This window comes from Ictalurus furcatus, chromosome 22 (genome assembly GCF_023375685.1).
Source record: "Ictalurus furcatus strain D&B chromosome 22, Billie_1.0, whole genome shotgun sequence".
Lineage (NCBI taxonomy): Eukaryota > Metazoa > Chordata > Actinopteri > Siluriformes > Ictaluridae > Ictalurus > Ictalurus furcatus.
In genome coordinates this window covers 17,157,067-17,184,300 of record NC_071276.1, presented here as the reverse complement: position 1 = coordinate 17,184,300, position 27,234 = coordinate 17,157,067, and the positions used below count along the sequence as shown (strand labels likewise).

At 39.3% G+C, this 27,234-nt stretch overlaps 2 protein-coding genes across 3 annotated transcripts; both read right to left on the bottom strand.

Annotated features, from left to right (window-relative positions):
• Window positions 1-548: 548 nt before the first annotated feature.
• Window positions 549-10,448, bottom strand: nipsnap1 (nipsnap homolog 1 (C. elegans)). Its single transcript, XM_053610565.1, has 10 exons — window positions 10,272-10,448; window positions 7,225-7,352; window positions 6,985-7,030; window positions 6,609-6,703; window positions 6,388-6,458; window positions 5,333-5,473; window positions 4,144-4,175; window positions 3,897-3,991; window positions 3,340-3,423; window positions 549-1,847 (listed from the first exon to the last, which is right to left on the bottom strand). The coding sequence occupies exons 1-10, from the start codon at window positions 10,355-10,357 to the stop codon at window positions 1,783-1,785; spliced, it is 843 nt and encodes a 280-aa protein (XP_053466540.1). The 5' UTR covers window positions 10,358-10,448; the 3' UTR covers window positions 549-1,782.
• Window positions 10,449-11,801: 1,353 nt separating this feature from the next.
• lrrc74b (leucine rich repeat containing 74B) lies at window positions 11,802-26,435 on the bottom strand. 2 transcript variants are annotated; one of them, XM_053610509.1, is made up of 11 exons: window positions 26,245-26,435; window positions 25,976-26,163; window positions 23,687-23,894; window positions 20,543-20,685; window positions 20,287-20,419; window positions 18,814-19,020; window positions 16,136-16,245; window positions 14,430-14,545; window positions 13,411-13,489; window positions 13,200-13,295; window positions 11,802-12,009 (listed from the first exon to the last, which is right to left on the bottom strand). In XM_053610509.1, the coding sequence occupies exons 2-11, from the start codon at window positions 26,129-26,131 to the stop codon at window positions 11,893-11,895; spliced, it is 1,365 nt and encodes a 454-aa protein (XP_053466484.1). In that variant the 5' UTR covers window positions 26,132-26,163; window positions 26,245-26,435; the 3' UTR covers window positions 11,802-11,892. The 2 variants fall into 2 exon arrangements, with proteins under 2 accessions (XP_053466484.1, XP_053466483.1); XM_053610508.1 differs by having other exon boundaries at window positions 25,976-26,145; window positions 26,245-26,434.
• Window positions 26,436-27,234: the final 799 nt, after the last annotated feature.

Sequence of the window (27,234 nt, the reverse complement as noted above, 5' to 3'; positions counted from 1 at the left end):
TATTTTCTACTCCCCAGGAGCTATAATTAAAACCACAATGTACAACACTGTGATGGTTTGCTGCAGAGCAAAGAGTTTGTACAGTTATTATATTTATTATTATAATATAATGTTATAATCTATTATATATTTATTATAATGTAAAATAAGGAAACCAGAATAATCCTAAATCTTTTATGGAGTCAGTGTTTGTACTAGTTTTAAGTGAACTGTGTGGTAATTACAGGAGAGCCAACATTGTTGTACATATAAGCATTATTTGTCAGGCTAAAAAGAAATTATAGATTGATTATTAGATCATTGAAGCATTAGAATGTCCTAAATGTCCGCATGCTGTTAGTATGGACTCTTAACCATATTTTGTTTATTTGCTGATTCTACGTTTAAAAAAAACAACCCTGTTACTCATTTAGCTGCCAAATCCAGCTGTTGTTTTTCCTTAAAAAAAAAAAAAGTTGAACTTTCGCTTCATCGCCATGACAGCAGGCAAAAATGTTTTTACTGAAATGGCTATAACGCTTGAATGAAAGGAGATATTTTCACCAAACTTGGCACATTATATAGATTTATACACACACACACACACACACACACACACATATATAGGCTCCATCTGAGGTCACATGCACAAAATGGCAGAGCTTGTCCACGTGGTGGTGCTATAACAGGACAAAACATAAAAATTGGCATTAAATATAGAACCACTGGTCCAATGGACTTTGTCACGTCAGTGTCTATGAGGACAGTTGTGAATCTTGAAAAACATGACCGCCATCAACCAATCAGTGTTCATCAACTATTAAACAAGGTTAACGAAGGCCGATCAAAACAAAAATTGGTGGGCCTGTTTGACTCCCTGCCCCTGAAGTCTATGCAAAATTTGAAGAAGAAAAAATTGCCACCAGGAGATGCCATTTATATGCTATATGCTATATTGTATAGTATGCGCACACAGTATTGAAATCATATGTTTGATCTCCTCGTTCTGAACAATTTTTCCTCATGACTCACTGGTGCCAATCAAATTGTTCATTAAATGTTTGCGATTTGTTTTGAATGGTTAAATGCATGTTTCCTAGATTAACTGTTGGGAAAATGATTTCATTTTTTAAGAGTTAGGGCTAAATGGCACCCGAATTGTGGAATCAACGATAAATTTTATGTAAGAGTTTTAATACAGTCCGCTGTTAGTCCATTTTTACTCCCAGCTTTTAATTAAGAAAGTTTTTGGTTCTAGAGAGACTTCTAGAGAGACTAAGACTATTTGTTAGGGTCTCATAAGCTTTCTAGATCTTAGCCGTGGTCTTACTTGATAATAAGCAAAATGTGGCCTGGTTGCGCTGGAGCAATGCATCTCCAAACCATCACGATTAACACCGCCATGCTTGACATTGTTCACAACATTTTTATTGTTGACTGCAGTGGTTTTCCTGCAGAGGTATTTTCCTGAACACATTACCCTGCTCCTCTGCAACCTCCAAAAAGACCTGTGCAAATTTCTTATGCAAAAATAAGGCAGCAAATTTGACTGCAGCAGATACCTCTGATATAGTACGTAGCCCTGTTAGAGCTGTACTTCATGATAATACAGAGTAAACACTGGTATCGTTTAAAAACTGTGGACTCACAGGAATATTCATTTTCATTCGATATTTTACGACAGATAAATGATGGTGTAACTGATTGTTCTTGTGGCTGAAGCTGTCAGCTGCAGGTATAATGCAGTCCAGAGGAGATGAGAATCCACCCGATGGTCACCGTGACACATGGCCAGCCTGTGGGTCACTGCAGAGGTGAGCTATTTGTGGGGATCAAGATCCTTGACTCCATACTCTGGATTAAGGGTACTGTAAAGAAAATGAAAGTGTTCAGCTTCAACTAAAGAACGTGTGAAAACAAGCTGTCCCTTTTGGTTGTATATCAACCAAATAAAATGTTAAGGAAGTAGACATACGTGACGCTGAGGCTGTCTTCAATAAATTTGTCAATAAAATTGTAATTGATGGCTGTATGTGAGCAATAATACTCTTTTGGATGTGCTGTTATTTGAAAATAATCAAATTTGGGTGGTAACAGTTGAATATTTTCTTATAACCGCATGTTCACAAGAGTTTTATTCCTTACTTAATGCATTCCTTTTTTTTTAAAAGTAAGATCATGTAGCTTAGTAATGTTATTTGTGTTAAGTCTATGTAGATGTAGGTATGTTTATGAAAAAGACATTGGGTGAGACAGACATCTGGTACTTGATCAGATTTGGAGGTCGAGTCAACACCTTGAACTCTTTGTCAAGTTCCTCAAACCGTTCCTGAGCAATTCTTGCAGTGTAGCAGGGCGCATTATCCTGCTGAAAGAGGCCACTGTGATTAGGTTTGACGTTGCTATGAAGGGGTGTACTCGGCCTGCAACAATGTTTAGGTAGGCGGTAGGTGTAAAATAACATCCACGTGAATGTCAGGACCCAACGTTTCACGGCAGAACATTGCCCTGAGTATCATACTGCCTCTTCTGGCTTGCCTTCTTCCCATAGTGCATCCTGGTGCCATCTCTTCCTCAGGTAAACGACACACACGCACCCGGTCGTCCACGTGATGTAAAAGAAAACGTGATTCATCAGACCAGGCCACCTTCTTCCATTGCTTCATGGTCCAGTTCTGATGCTCACTCACATGCCCATTGTAGGTGGTGGACAGGGGTCAGCATGGGCACTCTGACCAGTCTGTAGATACGCAGCCCTGTACTCAGCAAGCCGTGATGCACTGTGTGTTCATAGCCAGCATGAAGTTTTTCAGCAGTTTGTGACACAGTAGCTCTTCTGTGGGATCGGACCAGACGGGCAAGCCTTCGCTTCCCACGTGCATCAATGAGACTCTGTCTGACTCCCACAGGACCTGCCGTTTTGGATATGCTCCGACCCAGTCATCTAGCCGTCACAATTTGGCGCTTGCCCATTTTTCCTGCTTCCAATACATCAACTTTGAGAACTGATCGTTCACTTGCTGCCTAATAAATACATCCCACCCCTTGACAAGTGCCATTGTAACGAGATAATCAATCCTATTCACCTGTCAGTGGTTTTAATGTCGTGGCTAATCATGTGTACATCAGCCTCATAGCTTTAGTGCAAAACTGACGAATCAAAAATCAGACACCAGACTTTATTTGCCCACATCTGATTAATACCACTAGATGGCACCAACACTTTGTCTAAAACCCACGTCCCACGGCAGTGACGAACACAGTGTGTGTTGAATGATCCAGAATACTAAACACTCAAGGAATGTAGCCCTCCAGGACCTGTAGTTCACATCCCTGTACTTAACAGAGTGTGTGTCTCACCTGTGTAATATACACTGACATCCCAGCCCTCTTTCAGCCACGCCGCGTTCCTCGTCTCCTCTCTGGACTGCAGGTCTTTATAGGCTGAACAAGGGAAATAAATATGCATTAAATATGCATTTATTATTTGGGAATAAAATATATTTTTTTATATAAGTAGGTTACAGGATCAAAACATCATCTAAAACAGTAGTGCCATCAGCATTATATGGAAAACTATGTTAATAAATTAGTATAAATGATTATATGAATAAATATTATAAATGATTAGCTTTTTTTTTTTTTAACCTACCATCTATAAAATTAGTAAGTAATAAGATAATAGTATAACACACTAAAAAAAACAAACACAATGTAGTTTTTAATGAAACCAGTTTTAACGTCTGGTTAATTTTATTATTATTATTATTATTATTATTATTATTATTATTATTATTATCATTAATTTTTATTTTGTTTTGTTACAGTTTATACCGTATGATACCGATACTCATGTTCAGCGTTCTCAACGCACTAAAAGTTGGTTCTGAATTTCAGCAACCCGAAAAATGACATACCCCAAAGATGGTGAACGACATATAGCTCTCCAATCTGAGTGAAAAATCCTCCCACTGCTTCGTTGTTTTCTTGGCGGTATTTGATTGCTCGAGCCCTGTCAAGCAGAAAAGATTTGGCGACTTTAAAACTGGAGTTTTTCCTACAGGACGATATAAAAGAGTTCAAAGAAATGTCACGCAAAACCACATTGAAACCACGCTCGTGCTGAAAAAGTGTCATGCGATAAAGCATATACAGCAGGCTTACCAGTGATTTCCCCATTCTATCATTGTGCCCGGCTTTCACGTTTCACATGCACAAACCAAAAGAAGGAAATTATTACATAATACTGCATTTTGAATCATTTAGATACAAGCAGAACAAAACGAGATCTAATAGTACATATCTACACTGGTACCATTTTACATCAAGGACCCAATACTAACATTAGGAGGTCTAACTTTGTTAAAAGGCACATGGAGTACATTGTTTATTTCATCTACAGAGTGTGTGTGATCACCACAGACAAGAACTGTGGAAGAACAGAAAACCAGGTCTAAGGACAGTTGTTGGAGTGTCGATTTATATGTTCATGTTTATGTCAAATGTCTTTGTATAAATTCTATACAATTCGTATAGTTAAACACAGACGTAAGAGTAATAATGTATCACAGCGAGCGCATCAATATTAATAATAATAATCAGACGTGGATTATTTTCCCGTAACAGTACATCCTGAAATGTTTTATCGCGTCAACTTAATGTTTATTAATGAAAAGTACATTGTGCTTTTTATCCGTTAATAGTTACATTTAATGTTGTAAATGAATGTCCACGAAACATGTTATTACCAGTTACCAATTACAGAAGCTAGAAATATTTGTTCCGTCACCGCTCTGTTTTTGCTCTCACGAAGTTACTAAACACACGTTTGTGAGAAACCAGAAAGCACAAAGTCCTTTGTCTCGAACTATCGGAGTGGTACAATTTGCTGACACTGAAAAGTCCTCGCAGAACATTTAGCAAGGATCGCATGTTTTTTCTTTGTTAAATGACACGTTTCTTATTAGCCATAAATGATAAGCATATTAGAATGAGCGTATTAAAATAACGCTGTGATTTGAATTACGTCCGGCACTACCGTCAGAGCTGCTGTGACCAATCAGCATTGAGAATTCAGTAGGTACAAAGAAAACTTCTGAAGTTCTGAACATAGACTAGTCGTTTGTGGATACAATACTGACGTAAAAAAAAAAAAAAACTACACATTAAAACGACATTTTCATTCAGAAATAAATGTAAACATTGGCATTAATTTCACTATTTTACAAACTATACGTATGCCTTCATCCAAACATGTTTTAAATAGTGAAAAGTATTCATTCATTCAAGTGGGTAGTAGTGTACTGTAACATTTCATAAATGGAGTAAATTAACAGGTTTTTTTTTTGTTTACCTTTAATCTGTATGTTCTCAGTTCGTATATATTCGGACCGGGTCGGGGTATAGGATCATTCCAGAAGCTGAACTCGAGAAGAAGCTGGTTCTGCCTAGAGATCAGCATCTTATTCCTCTCTTTGCGAAACTCAAGATATACCTGGACATATCAGAGAAGTATGCAAGAAACAAGATAAGGAATGGATTAAAACACCATACTGAAAACTCAACAGGATATAGAGATCCATCCATCCATTTTCTATATCGCTTATCCTTCCTTCAGGGTCACGGGGAAACCTGGAGTCTATCCCAGGGAGCATCGGGCACGAGGCGGGGTACACCCTGGACAGGGTGCCAATCCATCACAGGGCACAATCACATACACACTCACACACCCGTTCATACACTACGGACACTTTAGACATGCCAATCAGCCTACCATGCATGTCTTTGGACTGGGGGAGGAAACCGGAGTACCCGGAGGAAACCCCCGCAGCACGGGGAGAACATGCGAACTCCGCACACACATGGCCACGGTGGGGGATATAGAGATGATTAAAAATATTCATTCATTTGTCTTCAGGGAACACTGGGTGTGACACGGAAACATACCCTGAATGCGGTGCCGGTCCGCTATGGAGTACGATGTACACACACATTTATACACCCATTCACACCTACAGTGTTTACCAGCGTGCTGGGAGGAAACTAGAGAACCCAGAGGAAACCCACATGGACATGGTGAGAAAATGTCAAACTCAACGCCACACCACTGAACCATCTTCTGATGAGCACCCGAATGCAACGTTATGCATTTTTTGTCCTCCAGTAGGAGGACAAGGGGATGTATCGAAATTTGCATATCATGCATATTTATAAGCCCAGGCAATTTTTTTTTTCATGATATTAAAGGTTTAGAAATGTTTCTAATCGTTTCCTAGCCAATAAAGAAAAAATATGAAGCAATTTTAATATGATCTCGAATTATTTTTTTGATGTATAGCGATATGTTTTGAGGGGATTTTATTTTGTGCTTACAGACAAAACATTAATGAGTAATACATATTAAAATACCTTGTTTTCTTGGACTTTGTTTAAGCATTCCGTCAGAGCTGGATATCCACCGTAGTATCTCCAGAGATGCACTACGAGAACCAAACATCAGGTGTCACAACAGCACCGTATAACATGTTAAAGCTGATAAAGTATCAAAAAAAATAATACTCAAAATATCTAACTCAAACCAGCTACAGGAATAAAGTTGATGTTATTTTGAAAAAGAAAAAAAACCCCACCTGCTTGGTCCTGTTCTCCGTACCACGTGTTCCAGCTTCCCACAACTTCACAGGGATAATCTGGATCATTGTGCAGCTCTCTCTGAACTTCCGTTCTCACAACACACACACCGCGTTCACTTTCTTAAATGTGTTTCAATGGCTAATGTATTTAAAGCAAACGCTCCTTCTGTACTTCTGGTCCCTTCCTATTTAATCATGCATTCGGCTAGTTAGTAAACTTTGTCTCGTGGATCATGAGACGAAACCGAATGAGGTCATGACGCCGCATGATGTTCTGATAACAACTGCATTAAGCTTGAGTGATAATAACAAACTCAAGGACAGGACATCCTGAAAACTCAAGTGTATTCACATGAAGAGGAGCTCTACTCACGATAGCTCGTTGTAGGCCTCCAAACAGTCGGGCTTGACGTTGTGAACTGGAAGGAAAAATACAACCGTCGTGGATTTTAAGCAATGATTTTTGCCTAATACATTTCTGCATAACTCGCTTTATTCAAATATTCCTGCATGAAAAAAAAAAAATAAATAAATCACACAAGCGCATTTGTTTAATGTCAGGCTAAAATAATTAAGCCCATCTGCTTTGACGGTTTTATAAAAAACAGCTTACACTGGATTTTGTAAAGGCCACTGGTCGCTTTCTTGGACAGCAGATTGGAGTGGGCATCTTTCCTTGCATCCACTTTGTGTTCAAACACAGAGCTCCACCAACCACCATCGCTCTTATCCGCCAAGCTCCTAATCAGTTTCAAAGCAAAGCAAGGTTTATATAGCTTATTAACATTTTTGAAAGTTTATATATATAATGGCTGGAATGATAAAATGTAGGGTTTAAGTTTGCCAAAAAGCCAGATGGAAATGAATAAATAAATAAATTCATTCATTCAGGGCTACAGTGGATCCAGAGTCTATCCCAGGAACACTGAATGAGACACCAGTCACGTTCACACCCTCATTCACACCTAGGTTCAATTTAGACTCGACACGCCACCTAAAGGCATGCTTTTTCGAAAGTGGGAGGAAACCAGAGAACCCAGAGGAGACCCTCGTGGACATGGAGCGAACATGCAAGACTTCGCACAGACAGTAACATGAGCTCAGGATCGAACCCTGGACCCTGGAGCTGTGAGGTGGCAACACTAATTATACGTTCATGTAAGTGGTGAGTCTCAGTAACTACATATAATCTGAAGAGTAATGAAGCGGTAGTTCTGACAGGTGGTTACATGACTGCATAGTAATTTGTAATTATATCCATAGTGCAAGCTATACTGCATACTATTATGATGAATAGCGTGTATAATACAATAGCATGCGCATCCCACCTGTTCGTTCATGCCATTATCTAATCAGCAATTCAAGTGGAAGCAGAACAACGCGTAGAGAGCTTCAGTTAATGTTCACATCGTATATCAGAATAAGGAGAAAATGTGATCTCAGTGACCGAAATTGGACATTTGAGGATTAGAAAAAGACCAGGTGATGTTTTTTTTCCCCCAATGTTCAACTGTCCAGTTTGGGTGACCCTATGCCTACTGTAGCTACTGGTCTTGGCTGACAGGAGTAGAACCTGAGTAGAACCAGGAATAGACCTCAAGATTTGACATGTTGTGCTTTCTGAGATGCTTTTCTGCTCACCACAGTTGTAAAGCGTGGGTATTTGAGTTACCATAGCCTTCCTGTCAGCTTGAACCTTCCTGTCTGGCTATTTGCCTATGAACTCTCTCATCAACTAGACGTTGCTCTCTGCAGAACTGCCACTCAGCATTCCGTGTAAACTCTACAGACTGCTCTGGAGAACATCAGCAGTTTCTGAAATACTCAAACCGTTTTTCTGTTTGGCATTAACAACCATGCCACGGTGAAGGTCAACGAGATCACATTTTTTCTCTCCATTCTTCATCTGCGTGATTTTAAGCATTGAGCTGCTGCTACATGATTGGCCGATTGTACGAACGAGCAGGGGTACAGGTGTTCCTATTAAAGTGGCCAGCGAGTGGATAATGTGTTCAGTAGTAGTTTATAGCAGCTTATGTATATCCTCAAACTTTTCGAACCTCTACAACCTTTAACTTAGTACAGATATGTATACTTTATGAACATTATTTAAATGTGTACAATAATTTGTCTACTTATTAGAACCATGAGGTTTTCTATATACCTGACCGTTCCACAAACAGAACCCTAACCCTAACCCTAACCCTAGGTTACTTGTTTTTGAGTTATTGAGATTTGGATTAAACCCATTCAATTCAAGCGACTAGTCCAAAGGTTAATATTTATAAGAACTGAATAAGAAATCTTTAGTAATGGTGGGTTGTAATTTCCAAACACTGAGACCAAAAAAAAAAAAAAAAAAAAATCCTGGGCCCCACTTTGAGAACCGTTGATGCCACTTGGAACAATTTGGGCTATAATGCAACCAAAACTGCATGCTATCATAGGTTGCTAAATAGTGTGCTAAATAGTACGCGCCACAGGTGCAGTAATTACTGAGTAATTATACTTAAATGAAAGTATAAATAATGTGTCGGAATCTTTCTCAGTTAAAAGTAAAAGTGAAAGTAAAAACGTTTACTTTTTAAATGCTTAAAAAAATTTTTTTTAAAATGTTTTTAAGTAACGAAATGAAGCTAATATCATGTTTTCATGTGGAAATGAAACATTTATCGCGTAACTAAAACTTTCCGAAGGTTATTTTCATTTTAAAGCAGCTACGCTATTTTTGCCTGAAAACATCATTCAATCTCTGTAAGTTTGCTGCTCGTACGTGCGACTAACGCTCCGTAGTTTGCTAATAAATAACCAATAATAAATAACCAATTGCTTCCTAGCTGATTGTTAGCTACTGGAATTTTTGTTAGTCTAATTTGGCATTAGCAATGAAAACAGACTACAGGCAGTTAATGTTAGCAAATTAGCTAAACCTATCTTAACATGCTTAGATGGAGTTCATGCCTTCTCGTGAGGTAAAGGAGACGCCTCATTTTATATATTTAAGTCTTTGTTTATCCAGAATATTGAGGTTGGGCCAGGGGCGCTCGTCCTAAAGTTCCACACTGCAGTCCGGTGGCTTAGCCATATTCAGATGCACATGCACATGGATACTTAGCGTGCTAAGTACATTGTGTAGCATGAGAATGTTACAGCAGATGATGAACTTGCATGGTTCTTGGTCATTAGCTTCTAACCTGAGCCCATTCTATGATATTTTCAATGAGTACTTTGAAGCTTTTTAAGTAGTTCAAAGTAAGCTTTTTCTTTTTTTTTCCTTGGAAATGTACTCAAATGTATTCAATTTCAATAACACTCAAGTAGAGTATAAATATGGTCAAATACCATACTTAAGTATACAACAAAGTACAACTAGTTTCCACTGTTGTACTCTGCTACACACTCTGTAGTATACTGATACATGTAACTTATTAGGATCTAACTATTTATTAGAGCAGTGGGAGGTTTTAGATGGAGCCCCAGCGCTCTGTGACAGCATGAGCCTTGATGACGTGCCGTTTTGACGTAAGGTAGAATTTAGGATGCTAACACACGCTTTGGGATGCAGCCACAGGTATAGGAATCTATAATTAGTGTCACATGTAATAAAACCTGTAACCATGATCCAGTTGTAATCATTCAGAGTGGCAGAGTGGAGTTTACCTGTGCAGCTGAACACCTGGGCGGAAGAAAGTTCTCCATAAACCCCTGGGGTTCCGGAGCAGAGTCAGACAGCTTGTTGGTGCCATGATTTCAGTTTGTCGGTTGCTTTAGAAAAAAAAAAAATCCCTGCTCTTCTGCCCTAACAGGTCGGGGAGGTTTCCAAACACTGAGTGTGAATGATTAACCAGTTTTCTATCTGTGCGTTTAATCACTGAGCCGTGCAGCTACCTTTGCACTTGGGCAACCAATCCTGTGACGTAACACACTTTGCTTACTTTGAACCCAGTGCTTTTACATACAGCGCCCTCCCCTAACACTGGCACCGTCGGTGAATATGAGCAAAGAAGGCTGTGAAAAATCGTCTTTATTGTTTAACCTTTTGAGCTTTTGTTCAACAAATTCCCCAAATTACTCTGCTCTCATGGATATCAAACACAACACAGGTTTATATATATATAAAAAAAAATCTTTGTTAAATATAGGTGTGCAACAGTTATTGGTACCCGTATGAATTCATAAGAGAAAAGTATATTTGAAGTAAATTCCCACTGATATTTAAAAACTTTTTAGTACACCTGGGTGACTGGGAACAGGAAATTGTTCAACCATGACTTCCTGTTTCACAGGAGTATAAATATGAGGTAACACATAGGCCAAATTCCCTTAGTCATTCATAACAATGGGTAAGAGCAAGGAATATAGCTGGGATGTGCGGCAAAAGGTTGTTGAGCACAAGCATTGAAAATGTCCATTTCCACCATCAGGGCAATAATGAAGAAGTTCCAGTCGACTGGAAATGTTATGAATCGACCTGGAATTGGACGTGTGTCTGTATCGTCTCAACGCACTGTGAAGAGGACGGTTCGAGTGGACAAAAAATCTCCAAGGATCACAGCTGGAGAATTGCAGAAGTTAGTTGCGTCTTGGGGTCAGAAAGTCTCCAAAACTACAATCTGAAGTCAACTACATCACCACAAGTTGTTTGGAAGGGTTTCAAGAAAAAAAGCCTCTACTCTCATCCAAAAACAAACTCGAGCGTCTTCAGTTCGCCAGACACTACTGGAACTTCAAATGGGATCGGGTTCTACGGTCAGATGAAACCAAAATAGAGCTTTTTGGCAATAAACACCAGAGCTGTCCGTTCATTGCTGTATATTTTCCAGGGTTTTTTTTTCTATCCTTCAATTTACACTTGTTGCCAATCGACATCTTGGATTATGCTTGGATCACAGTTGAACACTACAGGGAATCTTTTTCAGCGTTTTTAAACGATTTCCTGCTTTTTCTAAGCAACTAAACGATTTTATTCCTTGCTCGATGCCACCCAACGCTGAAGAGGAGAAAAATCAGCTGAATATGTGGATGTGTTGGAAGTCTACCTGAGGTTATAAACGCCATCAGCACGAGAGCTCAGTCATGCGTGGGAACATCGCTGTGTATAACAGCTGTTCGTATTACACACAGCAGGTGCCGCTCTCACTAACCCTTCAGTCAGTTACATAATTGAGAATAGACGTCCATGCTGCTCTGTTTCTTTGCGTATTCTTTGCGGTTTTTAATACATTCAGGAGACACAGGTGTACAGCAAGTGACAGATTAGAATCGACTGCTCTGGCAGAGGTCAGCTCTGTAGATTTTGGAAAGGTCTTATTTTGCCACCGTGTTTCACTTGGAGGTTTGGTAGAGTTTCTTTGATCGAGTTGAACAAGTCTTCAAACTCTTGGTCCACGCTAACGTCCTGTGGAAAAGAATGACAAGAGCATGATGTCATCATGTAGTACTATAAAAGACACAGAACAAGAGGTTAATGCTTTAAAAATGCTCCAAAATGTCTACAATATGAGGACTGAAAGATGGCCAATTTCTCTCGAAGCACCTTTAACAGGAATGTAGAAATCATTGCGAGCTAGTTAGCCAGCTAGCCATCGTGCTATAAAGTGAGCATAGTTTCCTTGGGATCTATTTCAACCAGCAGAGCAAAAGACAAACAAATTATTTGGCCATATTGTGTCTTGCAATGTCAGTTGCTTGATGTTAATTTCTTAATTATGAAACTGTGGTATAAAAGCGATATCGCACTCACAATACTGTGCTGATATTCAGTATCAGTGCACTCTCGCGTGTGCGATAATATTTCATTAGAACAAGTGCATTAATATAAACCTGTGATTTGCCTTCTACCCCTAATGCTTCTATCCCTACAGAGCTTCTGTTTAAGAAAATGATCCAACAGTTTCTGACCAATTCGAATCAAAACATCAACGGCGCCGTGGTTTAAATGATGAAACACAAGGGGGGGATCTGAACATCGCATAAAAACTGATTTTGTGTTATTTCATCACAAGACGTAAGAGCCAATCAGGCTCCGATATGCAAATGCGGACCATATGATAGGGGTTTAGAATGTTGATAGAATCTGGATTTCTTGATGAAGAAAAAAAATAATAAATAAGAATAATAATACATTTAAAAATGTAATTAAAAAATCTGCACTGGCTCTTACACCTCTACTCTGTGCACTTTGCTCCTCTAGAACGCAATTAAAAATCTCGTATGATAGCACTACTCGAATTGTTCTCCGCTTGATGTATCGCTTTGCTTGCGTTTCCTCATTTGTAAGTGTCCTCTATTGAACGTGTCAGCTAAATGAATAAATGTAAATGCAAGAAAATATGTGTTTTTTTTTCTATATCAAGCAATTTCTTAGGCTATTCAATACAGAATTGTCTAAACCAGTGGTCACCAACCCTCTTCCTGCATCTCTAAACACATCTGTTTTAGTTGCACTTCTTAAGGCGATGATTAGATGGTCAGGTGGGCACGATTATAGTTGGAGCTAAAGTCTTCAGGCAGGTAGATCTCCAGGAACAGGGTTGGTGACCATTGGTGTAAACTATTTTGGGCTGACTTTAGAGGAAGATTACATACAGAAAAGTCCAGGTACTCCACTGAAGATGAAGGGTTTCCTTCTATGGCTTTAAGCACCGCAAAACATCCGGCCGACCGAACTGGATTCCGAGCCATCTACAATGCCATGAGAATCATTGGAATATTATTGGGCAAACTCTACGCGTTTAGTTTCGTTGATATGCCACTTTGAGTGTCAAAGTCTAGAGAAACCACATTCCTTCACTCTTACTTTAAGAATCCGAAGGTTGTTGTTTGCTTTGAGACCCACAGCTAAGTGGACTGCTCCTTCAGGAGGTATGCGGTTGATACTGTGAAAAGAGGAATTATATACATAATAAATAATAGTGTTTTATAACGACTGACGTACGTAACAAACTAAACTCGCCTTTTCACTACTGAGTCGATGTGAATAGCTTTGAAATGGGACTGATTCTGTCACTGCAAGAATCCATCAAATCAGGTCAAGACCCGCTTTTTCTGAGCTGTGCCCGAGGCAAATCATACATGACCTTTGTTTTAAGACATGGCTGATAAGTATCAGAAGTCCAATCAAGCTTGCTTTGTCTTCTCTCACTATCTATAATAGATACCAGCCAATCTGTTACACGAAATGCTGCAGAGATCTTATGGGTGATTTGATGATTTGGATAGCACTTTTCTAATCATTTTTTTTTAAACATTGAATTTAAGAAAAATGTTTAATTATTACTAAAAAAAAAAAAAAAAAAAAAAAAATCCTACTTAAAACTAAAAGTTGGGAGCAAAAAGGTACTAGCGACGGACTGTATTAAAACCTTTACATTTTTTCCCCCAATATTAAATCTAAGAATACATGCATTTAACCAAATCTAGTGTGTTAAACCCATCTCAGGCGACAATATTTAATTTTTCACGAAAGGATGACTTGAGGAAAAGGATGTTTCAAGTATAAGATGTGAAACAAGTGTTTTAATGATTATATTTCAAGGTAAAGAGCAGGAAGAGTCAAAAAATACTGTTTTCTAAGTTCAGTAAAGGTGCTATTAATACCTTTATGTTTTTTTTTATTGTTGTTGTGAATGACACTTTACCTGTGTTATTTATTTATTTATTTATTTATTTACTGTCTTTACCTTCGCTTTACATTGCCATTTGTAAACCCTAATCCCGGTATCACCCTTGTACTCATGTTCCAATGAAGTTCCATGTTCCAAGTCATAATGTGGCTTTGATAGTTCAACAGTTAAAGGAAATGATCAAAGAATGTACCTGATGTTCAATTCCTCCAGCGTGTTGTTGTCTTTAAGCCCCTCACCGAGAACCGATGCTCCCTCCTTGCCCAGTCCGTTGTAAGATAAGTCCACAGTTTGCAAGAATATGTTAGCCTTTCAACAGTGACAAAGTCATTGTGAGTGGATTATACTGATTACTGACCTTGCTTCATCAAGGAGTGTAAAAATGAGTCAAAACTATAATCATGCTAATCACGTTAGCTTGCTAACAAAATATCCTGAAGTATAAATGAGTTAAAATACACTGCAAAATACTGCAACTGGAAACTGTATTAAAAAAAAAGAAAGAAAGAAAAAAAAAGAATTGCAAAGATACAGAAATGTACTTTGTAAAGAAAACATGAGATCAGTGGTGCTAATTCGCCTAATATAGCTAGTTTTCTGGTTGATGTTAGCAAACAAAAGCGCTAGGTATCTTTCAGAAACCACACTTGGGATAAATTGTGAGACCTCTTTGGTTTCTAAAATGTTACTGTACTACAAATGTTAGCCTGATGTTATATTTCACTCGTTTGTTGGTAACAATGTGGCAAGATCATAGCTACGTCACGACATCGCTAGCTAGCATCCAACTCGCTGTCTAGCAATAGTGACCATGTGAAAACTTTATAACATTAAAAAAACGTCTATTATACCACAGCACTGTTGAATTCTTGATTCTGATTGGTCAAAAGGTTTGTTTTTTTAGCAGCTCTGATAGTAATTCTAGCTATAAAGGCAAATAACAGGTTTATATCAATGCACTCGTTCTATCATCTCTATATACATGTATAACAGCTTAGACAGTATGGCGGACACGCCATTTAAACCGATTAAAAATGTATATAATTGTTGATATGACGTTTGCTTTAAGATGTTGTCTCCAGTGTAAGCATTATATATTAGTCAGAGGTACATTATACAGCCAAAAGTATGTGGACACCTGACCATCACATCCATGTGTCTTCGTTGAACATTCTATTCCAGATTTAGTCCCCCTTTACAGTCATAATCACCTCCACTCTTCTGGGAAGGCGTTCCACTAGATTTTGGAGCGTAGCTGTGGGGACGTGTCTGTTTAGCCACAAGAGTGTTAGCGAGATCAGGCACTGATGTCGAGTCAAGGAGGCCTGGGGTGCAGTCGGTGTTCCAGTTCATCCTAAAGGTGTTCAGTAGGGTGAGGTCAGGGTTCTGTCCAGGACACTCGAGTTCTTACAATCCAACCTTAACACACCATGTCTTCATGGAGCTCGTGTTGTGCACAGGAGCATTGTCATGCTGGAACAGGTTTGGACCTCTTACTTCCAGTGAAGGGAAATTGTAAAACTACAGCATGTAAAGACATTCTATACAGTCGTGTGCTTCAAATTGCTTGGCAGCAGTTTGGGGAAGAACCACGTATACGTGTGAAGATCAAGTGCCCACAAACTTTTGGCCATATACCGTACATACACATAAACATAAGTATAATCTTCATGCTTTAATAAATATGAAATTGTACTCTTAGGTTAAACTGCTGTTGGATAAGTGTAACTTTTTCACAGCAAAATATTTGCTATGACCATCTAATAGAAACTTTTTCTGAACACCACTGTTTGTGCTGTATGAAGAGCTCTTCAGGATTAAAGTATTCAAAGTTTAATCACGGTTCTTGGGTTGATAAATATCTGAGTGGGTTCCTGAAAAAAGCGCTATCACGTTTACCGCAAGGCCTTTAGCTAAAGCGATGGCTCCTTTTCCACGAATGCAGTTCCAGGCCAGACTGAGTGACTTCATTCCCGTGTTCTCAGCTACAGCGGCGCCCAGAAGTTCCCCTAAGGGCCAGGGAGAGAGAAGAGAGTGAGAAAAAGAGAGAGAAAATGAACTCACACGGATGCTATTGAAGCTTGTGGAATGTGATCACGCTTCGGCATGTGATAATCTGAGCGTTCCCAGGTAAGAAAATGTTCCGAAATTTGCTCAGACATCAGTGGAATGTCCTCAGAAATGAAGAGCTTCGTTACATTTACCTCAGCAACATCTTACTGCTATTATCGAAATGTTTACAAAATGTAAGATTTAATATGTAGTTAGTGAAACGTCTGTCTGACGTTTTCTATGTAACGTCGTCTAGCAGACCAAATCCAGACAAGCACTATCATTATGGGGATGCTCTTTGCTAGCCAGGATAAAGGTACAAACATCCATCCATCCATCCATTCATCCATTTTCTGTTATTATCCTACACAGGGTCATTGGGGAGCCTGGAACCAAACCACTGTAGAGCACAATCACACACTACAAACAATTTGGAAATACTAATCAGCCTACAACGCATGTCTTTGGACTTGGGGAGGAAACCGGAGTACCCCCCTACCCCCATTTTAAACATATTAGGAGAAAATCCAATAATGCAGTTCAGTGTATTTCATTAGATTCTTCATTTCGGGATCCTGTTTACATTTTTTCCCCCAAGGCCAAAGGTTTGCTTGGAACAGTTACAGGATAATCATGTTATCCTGGTCGGTGTCATGGTGGATCCGGAGCCTATCGCAGGAACACTGGACACGAGGCAGGAATACACCCTGGATGGGACATTAGTCCATTTACCCACTTATTCCCTACTTATTTACACTCAAGGCAGTTTAGTGTACCCAGTATACTGTACCTACCAGCATGTTTTTGGGAAGTGGGAGGAAACCAGAGAACCCAGATACATGCTCAGAAACTCCACCTAGACAGTAACCCCGGATCAGGACTGAAAAACTGAAGATCCAGATGTACCACTGTGTTGTAAGGTGATTTCAGTTACGGGAAATTATTCATCACAATTGCAATTCACCTTACAGCCAGCAGAGGGCTCTAAAAATGGCAGCTTTTAAAAACCAATTAAAGTAGAAATAGATGAACTATGTAGTGTTTTTGCTTTATCATATTGCTCTATGTTTGTCACAGTGGCAGGAAGCTAAACATACGGCTCAGTGTATTTGCACGATAGCTTTAGGAAGACACAGATATTGCCATATGTATGATCAAGAGAGAGGTGCCAGTTGGATGTGTTCTGACTGTATGATTCATAGCTCTCTCGTGGAATATTTTTCTTTTTGAATTATACGTATCACAAGACACTCTTGTCATTCAGTGTCTCGGAGCCAGAAGGCTTCCATCCACAATCCTCCCACCTGACACACTTCTACGGCTCATCGTTCATTGTTCAGACTGTTTAAATCACTGCTTATATCGTTCCATACTGTCGTACTGTTACTGTGTTTCATTGAAAGAAAACACCAGTGTTCAGTCAATTCTCCGAAACTGGTAACAACTCCAATAACGGGCGGGGAGAAAAAAATCTGAATGATCCAATAACAAAACCTGTTTCTCGCTTAATTTTCCAGGACAAACAGACCTGGCTTTTGAGGAAGGGGAGCAGACTGCAGATTTTCTTTCCATCAAATCAAATAAATACAGAGGTGTGACGCTGAGGGATTTACCTGCTGCTCTCTGCCTTTGATTTGTGTAAAGGGTATGAGGATATCTGTGGCTCGTCTCAATTAAACAGCACAACTGAACCAAATCTAAATGTCATTGTGGACTTGTCAAGAATGTCTATTTTCACATGATTTATCTTCTTGTCCTGAGACTGCACAGCCTCAGGCCGGTCATCTGGCGAACGACTGGCTCTGTGGAAGCAGTCTGACGATATGGTTTCTCTGAAGTTGTTTTTGCGTTGCTGACAAACCAACAAGGACTTAATGTTTTTAGTGCTACATAATGCTAGTGACTAGCCCCATAATAATTCCTATTTAACGCACCTCAGTCCAAATGAGCGTTTAACTGGCAGTCGAAGAGGTATAAGATGAAGTACTATGAGTACCTTGATGTCTATACTCATTTAGATGATTTGTGACTGAAGGCACTGTACTGATCAGACAAATTGAAGTAATACAGAACTGCTTTTGGAAACTGAACTGTCAGTCATTCACCTTCAGCAATTCATCTTCAATGTCTGGTAACAGATGGCATTTCCACTCAACACTACACCGGACAAGGAGAAACCTTTAAAATGGAATCAGACTGAATTTCATATTTTGCTCCAAACGCCACCTGTAGCTTCCTAAACCTGTGCATAAAACCTCTTAAACGAATATGAAAAGGAGTTTATTTTGCAACTAAGACACAGTTCTGCATTAAAGGAAACTCTTGTGACCCTTGTATCCAAACCTTTGATACCATGAGGTATGAGGCGAGAAGAGACTGGCTGCAATTCGTCCCTAGGAATCTCAAAGGGAAGGACTCTCAAAGTGACAGACCACTACTTTCCTTATAATAAGAGCACAGGACTGTGAATGACTCTGAAATCAGCCTCTCATCGTTAGCTTTCATCTCCCTTCCTCAGGCTGTACCTGCTGCTTCTCCCAGCCGGTTGTGGCTCAGGTCCAGATGCTGCAGGTGCTGGTTTTTGGTCAGCGCCGGAGCCAGGTGTTTAGCCGCTCGCTCGTCCAGATGGTTCCCAGAAAGGTTAAGGGAGATGAGGGAGGTGTTCTCTAGCAGCATGCTGGCCAGAGCCTTTATCCCACACTCACCGAGCCTGTTCTCTGAAAGATCTATTTCTGCAAGAAGGTCAGCAACAAATGCTTTTACTGGAGTGTTTACAAGCACTTTTCAGGCATTTTCATATGATGCTTTCTTTAAAAATTGGTGAACCACAAAGTATTGTTAACTAGCCATGTTCTGTGTCTGAACTAAAAAAGGATAATGCTGCTTCACTGAAATAATAATGATAATTTCTGTAAATATTTTCATGCATCCACGTCTTAGCTGATGTCAAACACACACACTTGCTGATGTGGTTTAGGCCACGGTATGACTTCCTGTCATCTAGAAACAAAACCTCGGGTTGCCCCTGAATGGTGTAACTTTATGGGGGCGGCCATTTTGGACAGGAAGATGACAGAGATGAACTTAAAATGATTTGAAACTTAAAATGATAAGCATGAACTACTATTTTACTAAAAAAAGTTTATCCACAATGGGATTATGTAACGTGTGTAACGCCAGGATTTGTGATTTACAGATTTGGGGAATTCCAACAATCATAGTTGTCATAATTCCAGGCAGGGGTCAGAGATCTAGCAAACAACAGCAAAAAAAAAACCACAGAACAGGTGCACACATTAAGTATCAGCCCAATGACGGGACAGGGGCGGAGTCAGGACCAAAACACACGCCACATGGCATTAAAAAAAGAAATAAATAAAAACAAAAACACATGGAATCAACTCATATCAACTACACCGTGGGCTGAGAGGGGAAATTTATAACAGGTGATATATATTTGACGAAATTATATGAAGATATAAACAAATCCTGCTTAATGAACTACATTTGGAGTACATTTAAAATTCTGTGGAAAACTAATATATGTAAAATAGTATGTGCAGTTTTATAGTATTGTTAAATAAATAAATAAATAAAAATGAGATAGATGAATAGATTAAAAAGGTTTAAGCTTGCACACATAGTAGTAGTGCTTAACGTAAGTTAAGCTTAAGTTAGCCAATCGTCTTTATTCTCTTCAGCCTGAAATCCTTATTAAATAACAACAGTATTTTTTATATCCCTTAGACACTAAAACCAATCTTAGAAAACCAAACTGAGCAGGTAATAAGACGCCAAAAAAAGCAGCTGGAATGAAATGAAAGCTATTTCTGTCTAACTGCTAAAGATATATATTGACTTTTAACAAATGTGAGCAAAGCCAATAAGGTGTGTGTGTGTGTGTGTGTGTGTGTGTGTGTGTGTGTGTTGTGTGTAGACAGGGTTGACGTGTGCTTTGTGTGTACGAAGGAAGACGCTCGTGAAAGACAGAAAAGCACCTGTGATGTAAAGGTTCTCCTTCAGCATGTCAGCTATGGCGGCTCCACCTTCTCCCTCCATTCCATTATCTCGCAGATTCAGCTTCAGAATGGAGGTGTTGGTTACCAAGGGAACTGCCAGGGCTTTGCTACCCTACAGAGTGCACTTTATTATTTAGTCTCTGCTTCAGTCGTATGAATTGTGGGGAGACATCATTTAGATTTAATCTGCTTTAGATGCAATTTTATATACTGTTATCAAGAGTTCCGGGGTCACCTGAGGGCCGAGTCCGTGGTGCATCATGCTCACTTCTGTGCTCTGTATGTTCCTGAGGAAGTAGGACACTGGAACCACGTTGAACATCTCACACGCCTCTCGGTAACGCGCCTCGCCTGTGAGGTCGTACCTCCCTGGCTTATCTGCAAAGTGTTCATGACGTCATCATCATCATCATCATCATCATCAGCGTGGCTTTGTTATGTATGGAATAACACACAAAAGACCAAGCAGTTATCCGACAATTATAAAGAACGGGGTGGCGTGATACGCCACAACACGCATTGGAGTGCCACTCAGTGATGGGAATTCCAGCTCTTTTGATTGAGCCAGATCGTTACGTTCAGCTCAGCAATAAGAACCGGCTCCCCAAACGGCTCTTCATTTAGTACCACTTCTGGCTTTTATAATTCAGCCAAATTTAGCAATATTTTTTGACCTACGATTACTTCATGTGCACAGAGACCACTTAAATGATTCGCTGTGATTACACTACACCTTTAATCGTACATAATTGTGAATTATGCTTAGCAGAAAACCCTGGAATAAAGTAAAAACATCGAACACTATTACACATGTGTACTGAACGTTATATTTATATCGAATATTCCAAAACACAAACCGTTCCAAACAAATCACACACTCACTGCACCGTTGGACGTACAGTTCTGATAATATGGCTGTGAAGGTTGTCAGTAGACCCTGCTCCATGTGATAGTTTTACCTTACAGATTCTACATTTGGCCTTTATGCTGTTTTTTGTCAATATTCGGTCAGTGCGTGGCGTTCGCGTGGCCGAGCAATGTGGCGAAAAGATCATCCTATTAGTCTGTCTTGTATTCATTTACAATGAATAAATAAATCTGCTCTCAGGCGACTCCAATTGTTCACTTAAAGGAGCCGACTCATAGAGCCGACTCGTTCGCGAACGACAAATCACTAGTGCCACTGTCAGATCAGGGAATTCAACCACGCTGTGGTATAATGCTGCCTTTAAGTCCTTTTGGAGAAGTTTGTGCGTATAGTGTAAGTGTAAAGATGGGGATACAAAGTAGTGTGTGTTCAAATGGTTTTTGGTCGGGAAAAAATGGATGGCATGAGAAAACCTCTTCTGCTTAGATTATTTTTGTATCATCGACAACAAAAAGTCTTGTTGAAAGAAAATAAAGAACTGAACAGTTAATATGTATCATTTCCATTTAAATCTTACCGGCTGCTGTAGGCGTCACATTCATATCGGGGGCCACGATGACTTGTTGTTATTTGACACGCCCCCTACTCGGAAAGTCGATAGACTCATAGAAAAATACGGGTTCCTGATTTGTAATTATGACATAACGTAGTGACGTTCACGCGCTTTCACCTCGCAATTACGATAGAGTTGTGCTCATAAATTTACACACCCCTGGCAGAATCTGCAAAATGTTCATCATTAAAAAATGCTATTTATTTAGTACTGCCCTGAATAAGCTATTTCACATAACAGATGTTGTATATATACACTACAGGTCGAACGTGTAGACACACTCATTCTTTATTTTTATTTCCCCCCCCCCCAACATTTTAGAATAATAATGAAGTCATCAAAACTCTGGAGTAACACAAATGGAACTATGGGAATTATGTCGTGATAAAAAAAAAAAAATCCAAAATAAATCTAAATAATTTTAGCATCTAGTAGACATGCTTTTTGTCTAGAATTTCCAGAAATGTATTCTCGGCGTTTTCTCACCCGATTTCTTGAGGAATTCCCCTGAGATGATTTTTAAACAGTATTAAAGGAGTTCACACCGACGCCGGTCTCTTATCGCCTGCTTTTCGGAATATTTCTCTCCGAGTCGTCCATTGGAAAAATAAATAAATATATATATACATATACATACATATATATACACAAACACACACACACACACACATATATATATATATATATATATAGTAAATAAAATGTTAGTTTTCTAATGAAAGAAATGAATATGTCGGCTCGATTATATTTTTGTCTACGACACCGATTTCAAACATTTAATCACACACCTTCAGATGAGAAGCTTTTTAAGATCAAGATTTCAGTCGAGTGTCCACAAACTTTTGACCCGTAGTGTATATATAGTCCACAAGACACAAGACTAACTGAATTTACACAAATGAACCAGTGCAAAAGTTTCCACACGCTCGATTCTTAACCCCGTGTGTCGTTACCTGGATGATCCACGACTGTGTTTATGTTCTGTGAGAGTTCTTCACGAGTCCCTCGTTTGTCCTGAGAAGTTAAACTGCCCACTGTTCTTCAGAAAAATCCTCCAGGTCCTACATGTTATTTACTTTTCCAGCATCTTCTGCATATTTGACCTCTTTCCATCAGAGGCTATATGATGTTCAGATCCATCTTTTACCACTGAGGACGACCTAGGGACTCGTACACGACTATTACAAAAGGTGCGAACATTCACTGATGCTCACGAAAGCAACACTATACATTCATTTAAAAAAGAAAAAGAAGAAGAAGTATTTTTTCATTACTGTTTTTGTCATTGCTCATTGCAGCACTAAGCCTCTTTTTCTATATTCCTCAACACATTTACGACAAATCCGGGGTCTGTTCTCTTTGATTTATATTTGATATTTGATTCGATTCTCACTCGCACAATGAGCCTGATGTTTACGTTTTTTTGTTTTTTTTTAGAAATCGAAAAGAAAGCTCCGTTGTTCGTCATTAAGACGCCAAATTATGATAAATGAAGAAGAATTCCCAAGGCGTTCATTAAGCCATGCAGAGGCGCAGTGCATTAATACAGCAGATGGTCATCTCTAATAAGCTGAATAAACAGCCAGCTAGAGCTAGAGACAGCAGACATGCTACTGAGGGGGTTAAAACAGATTTATGTAGATAGATGTAGGAGACCGCGTAGGCGTCTCTGTATCTTCGGAACGAGCAGGTGAGAAATCGAGAGAGAGGGAACTTTGTTCACACTCTGTCTGAAAACAAAAGTATGACTCATGACTGTTAGGCCGCTTTATTTCCCTGTGGAGCATCGACCACACACTCTCTGGCCCTTAGCTTTCTGACACCATCTATCATAACAGAAATCGCCCACGATCTCACTCTCACTTTTTCACTTTTAATAAGAACTCCTGCTACATAACCTTCAGGCTCCAGCTCCGTGTCATAGTCTTCATCCACAGTGAAACACGCTCCAGCTCCCTCCTGTCCGTCAACCGCTTCACTGCTTCGATCGCATTCCTCCTCCTCCTCCTCCTCCTCCTCCTCCTCCTCATCAGCGCCATCATCATCTTCAGATTTCTCCCCTGCACTCAGCTCTCTCTGGCGGCAGCCACTTGCCCGGACGACTGTCTGAGACACACACGTTTCTTTCATTCCTATTAGTTTTCTGATTAGTTAGTTACGGTCTGCTTCGCCGGCCTTGAACTGATACAAAACCTCGTTTTTATTCCCTTTCGACTCTTATTCAGACTTGACATGAAATGAAACTTGACAAGATTTCATACTCTTGTAGCTTTGAGATGGATGAGACGTGAGATAATAGATTTTACATTATGTTTATTAACTTACACGTGAGGCGGAATCCAGTACAAGCTTAGATAAAGCTTGTTAAAGGAGTATTGTAGTGCAGAAGTTGCGTTTTAACGCTTAACATTAGCTCATAGCTATTAGCCGCTTTGTTCTGTAGTGAACCTCGACGTTAACGTTTGTGACTAGCGCCATGGTCTATGAACAGACGACCTATATCCGTTTTGAAATTGAAGCGGGGGCGGAAATAAACACTGCTTCTGTCATTAACTGTTTTCATCACTTCACTAATAAGACCAGCGAGAATGTATGTGAAATTTTCAAAAATCCTTTCCTTTCCTTTCTTGAGGGGATTGAGCATTTCAGCTGAAGCTAAGCGTATGGATTTGAGGATCTGCTTAGGATCGTGTTTTAAAAAGTGAGTCACGTAAGCTGTTCCCAAGTTGACTTAAGCGTCGACCCCATGTTGACGATCCCTGCTCTATTGGTTTTAGCTACACCATCTGTAGTGTAGAATCCTTATGATATGTGCATTGAAAAGAACAGAAACCTGTTTCATCCAAACTCCAAACTTATAACGGAAGTCTACGGGGCAGACGTTCAACTCTGTCTTTAAACGTTTCAAAATATTTCACAATACGAAACGAGAAATGGTCCAATGTCCTCCAATAATAAAGGTGATAGAATGAGATAGACTTATGATAGACATTTTTATATGTATGTATGTATGTATGTATATTTATATGTATGTATAATGTGATTTTCTTACAATTTGTTTACTTTTTTCCCCATGTACGGCGTCCCTACCCCCCAACCACCCAGCCCCAAAATTTTCTTGATGTCATCTCAGAATTTTTTTTCTTTGCCACTGTCATGTCTGGCCTGCTCCTTAAAGATTCAGGACTCAAATCAGTTTGATTTGTATAGCGCTTTTTAACTATAGACATTGACTACGTTTACATGGACAGCAGTAATCTAATTATCGACCTTAATCTGAGTAAGATAATAATGTGATTAAGGTGTTTACATGAGTTGCTTTTAGAATACTCCTGTCATGTTCCCGTTTTACATGTTTTAGAACATAATTAGATTAACAGCCCGCGTCATTACGTCACCGCGCCACGCCGTCCGACGTCCCTCCAGAATTTCACCTATCAACATACAGTTCGTCTTCGTTATGGTACCGTATACAGTTTTGGGTGTTTTTATTTATTTTTTTTTTACGAACGCTTTAAGTGCAGTTAATTATTTGTCATGCTGTACATGCTAATAGACAGCTGCTTGAAGTGGTGGGTGTGTCCCAAATCGCGTAGTTACCGTCTATATAGTACCGAGATACATGTATTTTTCCCCACTACAGGCCTATAGTAGGAAAGTATGCGATTTGGGACACAACCGAACTCTCTTGTTCGCCGTAAAACGTAAAACTGCCGTGTGTGATCGTGTCCTGTCGCAAAATGCGGTGAAAACGCCCACACGACATTCATAATGTGATTAAGGTGTTTACATGTCACTACTACACGTCCATAATGCGACTAAAACAGGAGTACTCCACTTGTCTTAATTAGATTATTGCTTACTTCGATTATGACCTTAATTAGATTAAGGTAAGTAAAAATTGCTGTTTACATGGTAGTTTCTTAATTAGAGTATGGTCTCAATCGGATTAAGAGCGGATTATTGTTGTCCATGTAAACGCAGCTAATGTCCCAAAGCTGCTTTCACAGATGCTGTAAATTTAGACCTATTTTGAAAAACATGTACAGTACATTTACAAATTTGGATGTAGCTTTAGATCCGTAATAAACGAGCCAGAGGGAACCTAAAATCTCAGCAGGATGTGAAGCTGGGATTTGATCTCACGACCTCCTTGCTATTGTTGCTCATTTCGATGCTGCACTCACCTGGCTGTCCACGCTGCCTCGGCTGTAGATGTTGCGAGGTCGGCTGGGTGGCCTGCTCCTGATCCCTCCTAACGTCTCCTCCTCGTGACCTTCATCACCGTCATCCTCATGAACTGAGGGCAACAGCGTCTCTCTCGCTACCTTTCTACCCACCATCTGAGTCTCGGAGTCTGTGTGCAGGGTTATCACTGTGTTATAAATGAAATTATACTCCACATATCAAATCGTATACATATAGTAGGTGTAAAACTTCCACAGACTTGTCATACCTTCAACCAAAAAGATTTGAAGCGTCCAACCGGTGTGTATTTTAGGACCGCTGTGTAAATAAATCAGTGCAGTGCTACCACAGTGACACACACACACACACACACACACTGACTAACTGCACAGCTTCAGCTCTGAACTTTACACCACATGCTCCAATCAGCAGGGGGTCTGAACAGATGAGGGCGGGGCTTGTGTTCAGCTGGGTTCACTTTGTTGACAGGTTGCCATGGTGCTGATCCTCCACTCACACCTCACTTTCTCATGTTTGGGACTGAGAACAATTGATATGATTTTTTGGAACAACTCAATCGCTAAGAACTGTTACAGGAACTATTTAAGTAATAATAAATGCATAGATCCAGTTCCCTCCAGAATGATTGGAACTTTTCATTTAAAAAAAAAAAAAAAAGTTTTAAAAATCATTTAAAAAGAATTTCATAATTCAAATTTTCCACTCAAACAATAGGAGAAATTGTTTATCATAATTGTTTATTTCACAAAATATTTAACGACATTATAACAGTTATTTTATTTATTTATTTTTTTTTTAAATAATCATATTTTCTCTCCAAAATATGCATGACGAATTATCGACACCAATACTGAATAGTAATTGCAAACAAACTGTTTATGCTGGGGTTGGCAACTCCAGCTAACCAAGATCCCATTGCTCATACACAAACAAACAATACGGCACACGATGATTTCCCACAAGTCACTGTGATGTGATATTTTCAAGCCCTTGCATTTGAAAATATCACATATAAGAGGTACTTGGGGGTATGCTGTTATAGGAAAATGATCAACAGCAGGATGTTTATTATTTCCCATTATCAGCACTTCACGAAGTGTTATTCCTCTTATACCGTCGCAATTTGTGTATGATTGCACTTTTTTAATACATTAAAGAACCCCATACTTTTTTTTATCCATTTATACTTAGTGTTATCACTTACAGTCCCCTCCGAATCTATTGGAACAGCATGGTC

Coding starts and splice junctions, on each gene's coding strand:
- nipsnap1 (XM_053610565.1), bottom strand. CDS start 10,357: ATGGCACCAACAAGCTGTCTGACTCTGCTCCGGAACCCCAGGGGTTTA. Junction 7,353..10,271: donor CCAGGTGTTCAGCTGCACAG/GTAAACTCCACT, acceptor GAAACTGATTAG/GAGCTTGGCGGATAAGAGCG. Junction 5,474..6,387: donor ACAAAGTCCAAGAAAACAAG/GTATTTTAATAT, acceptor TGATATGTCCAG/GTATATCTTGAGTTTCGCAA.
- lrrc74b (XM_053610509.1), bottom strand. CDS start 26,131: ATGGTGGGTAGAAAGGTAGCGAGAGAGACGCTGTTGCCCTCAGTTCAT. Junction 20,686..23,686: donor CACGGAGCTGGAGCCTGAAG/GTTATGTAGCAG, acceptor AACACTTTGCAG/ATAAGCCAGGGAGGTACGAC. Junction 12,010..13,199: donor TGGAGTACCTGGACTTTTCT/GTATGTAATCTT, acceptor TCTTTTCCACAG/GACGTTAGCGTGGACCAAGA.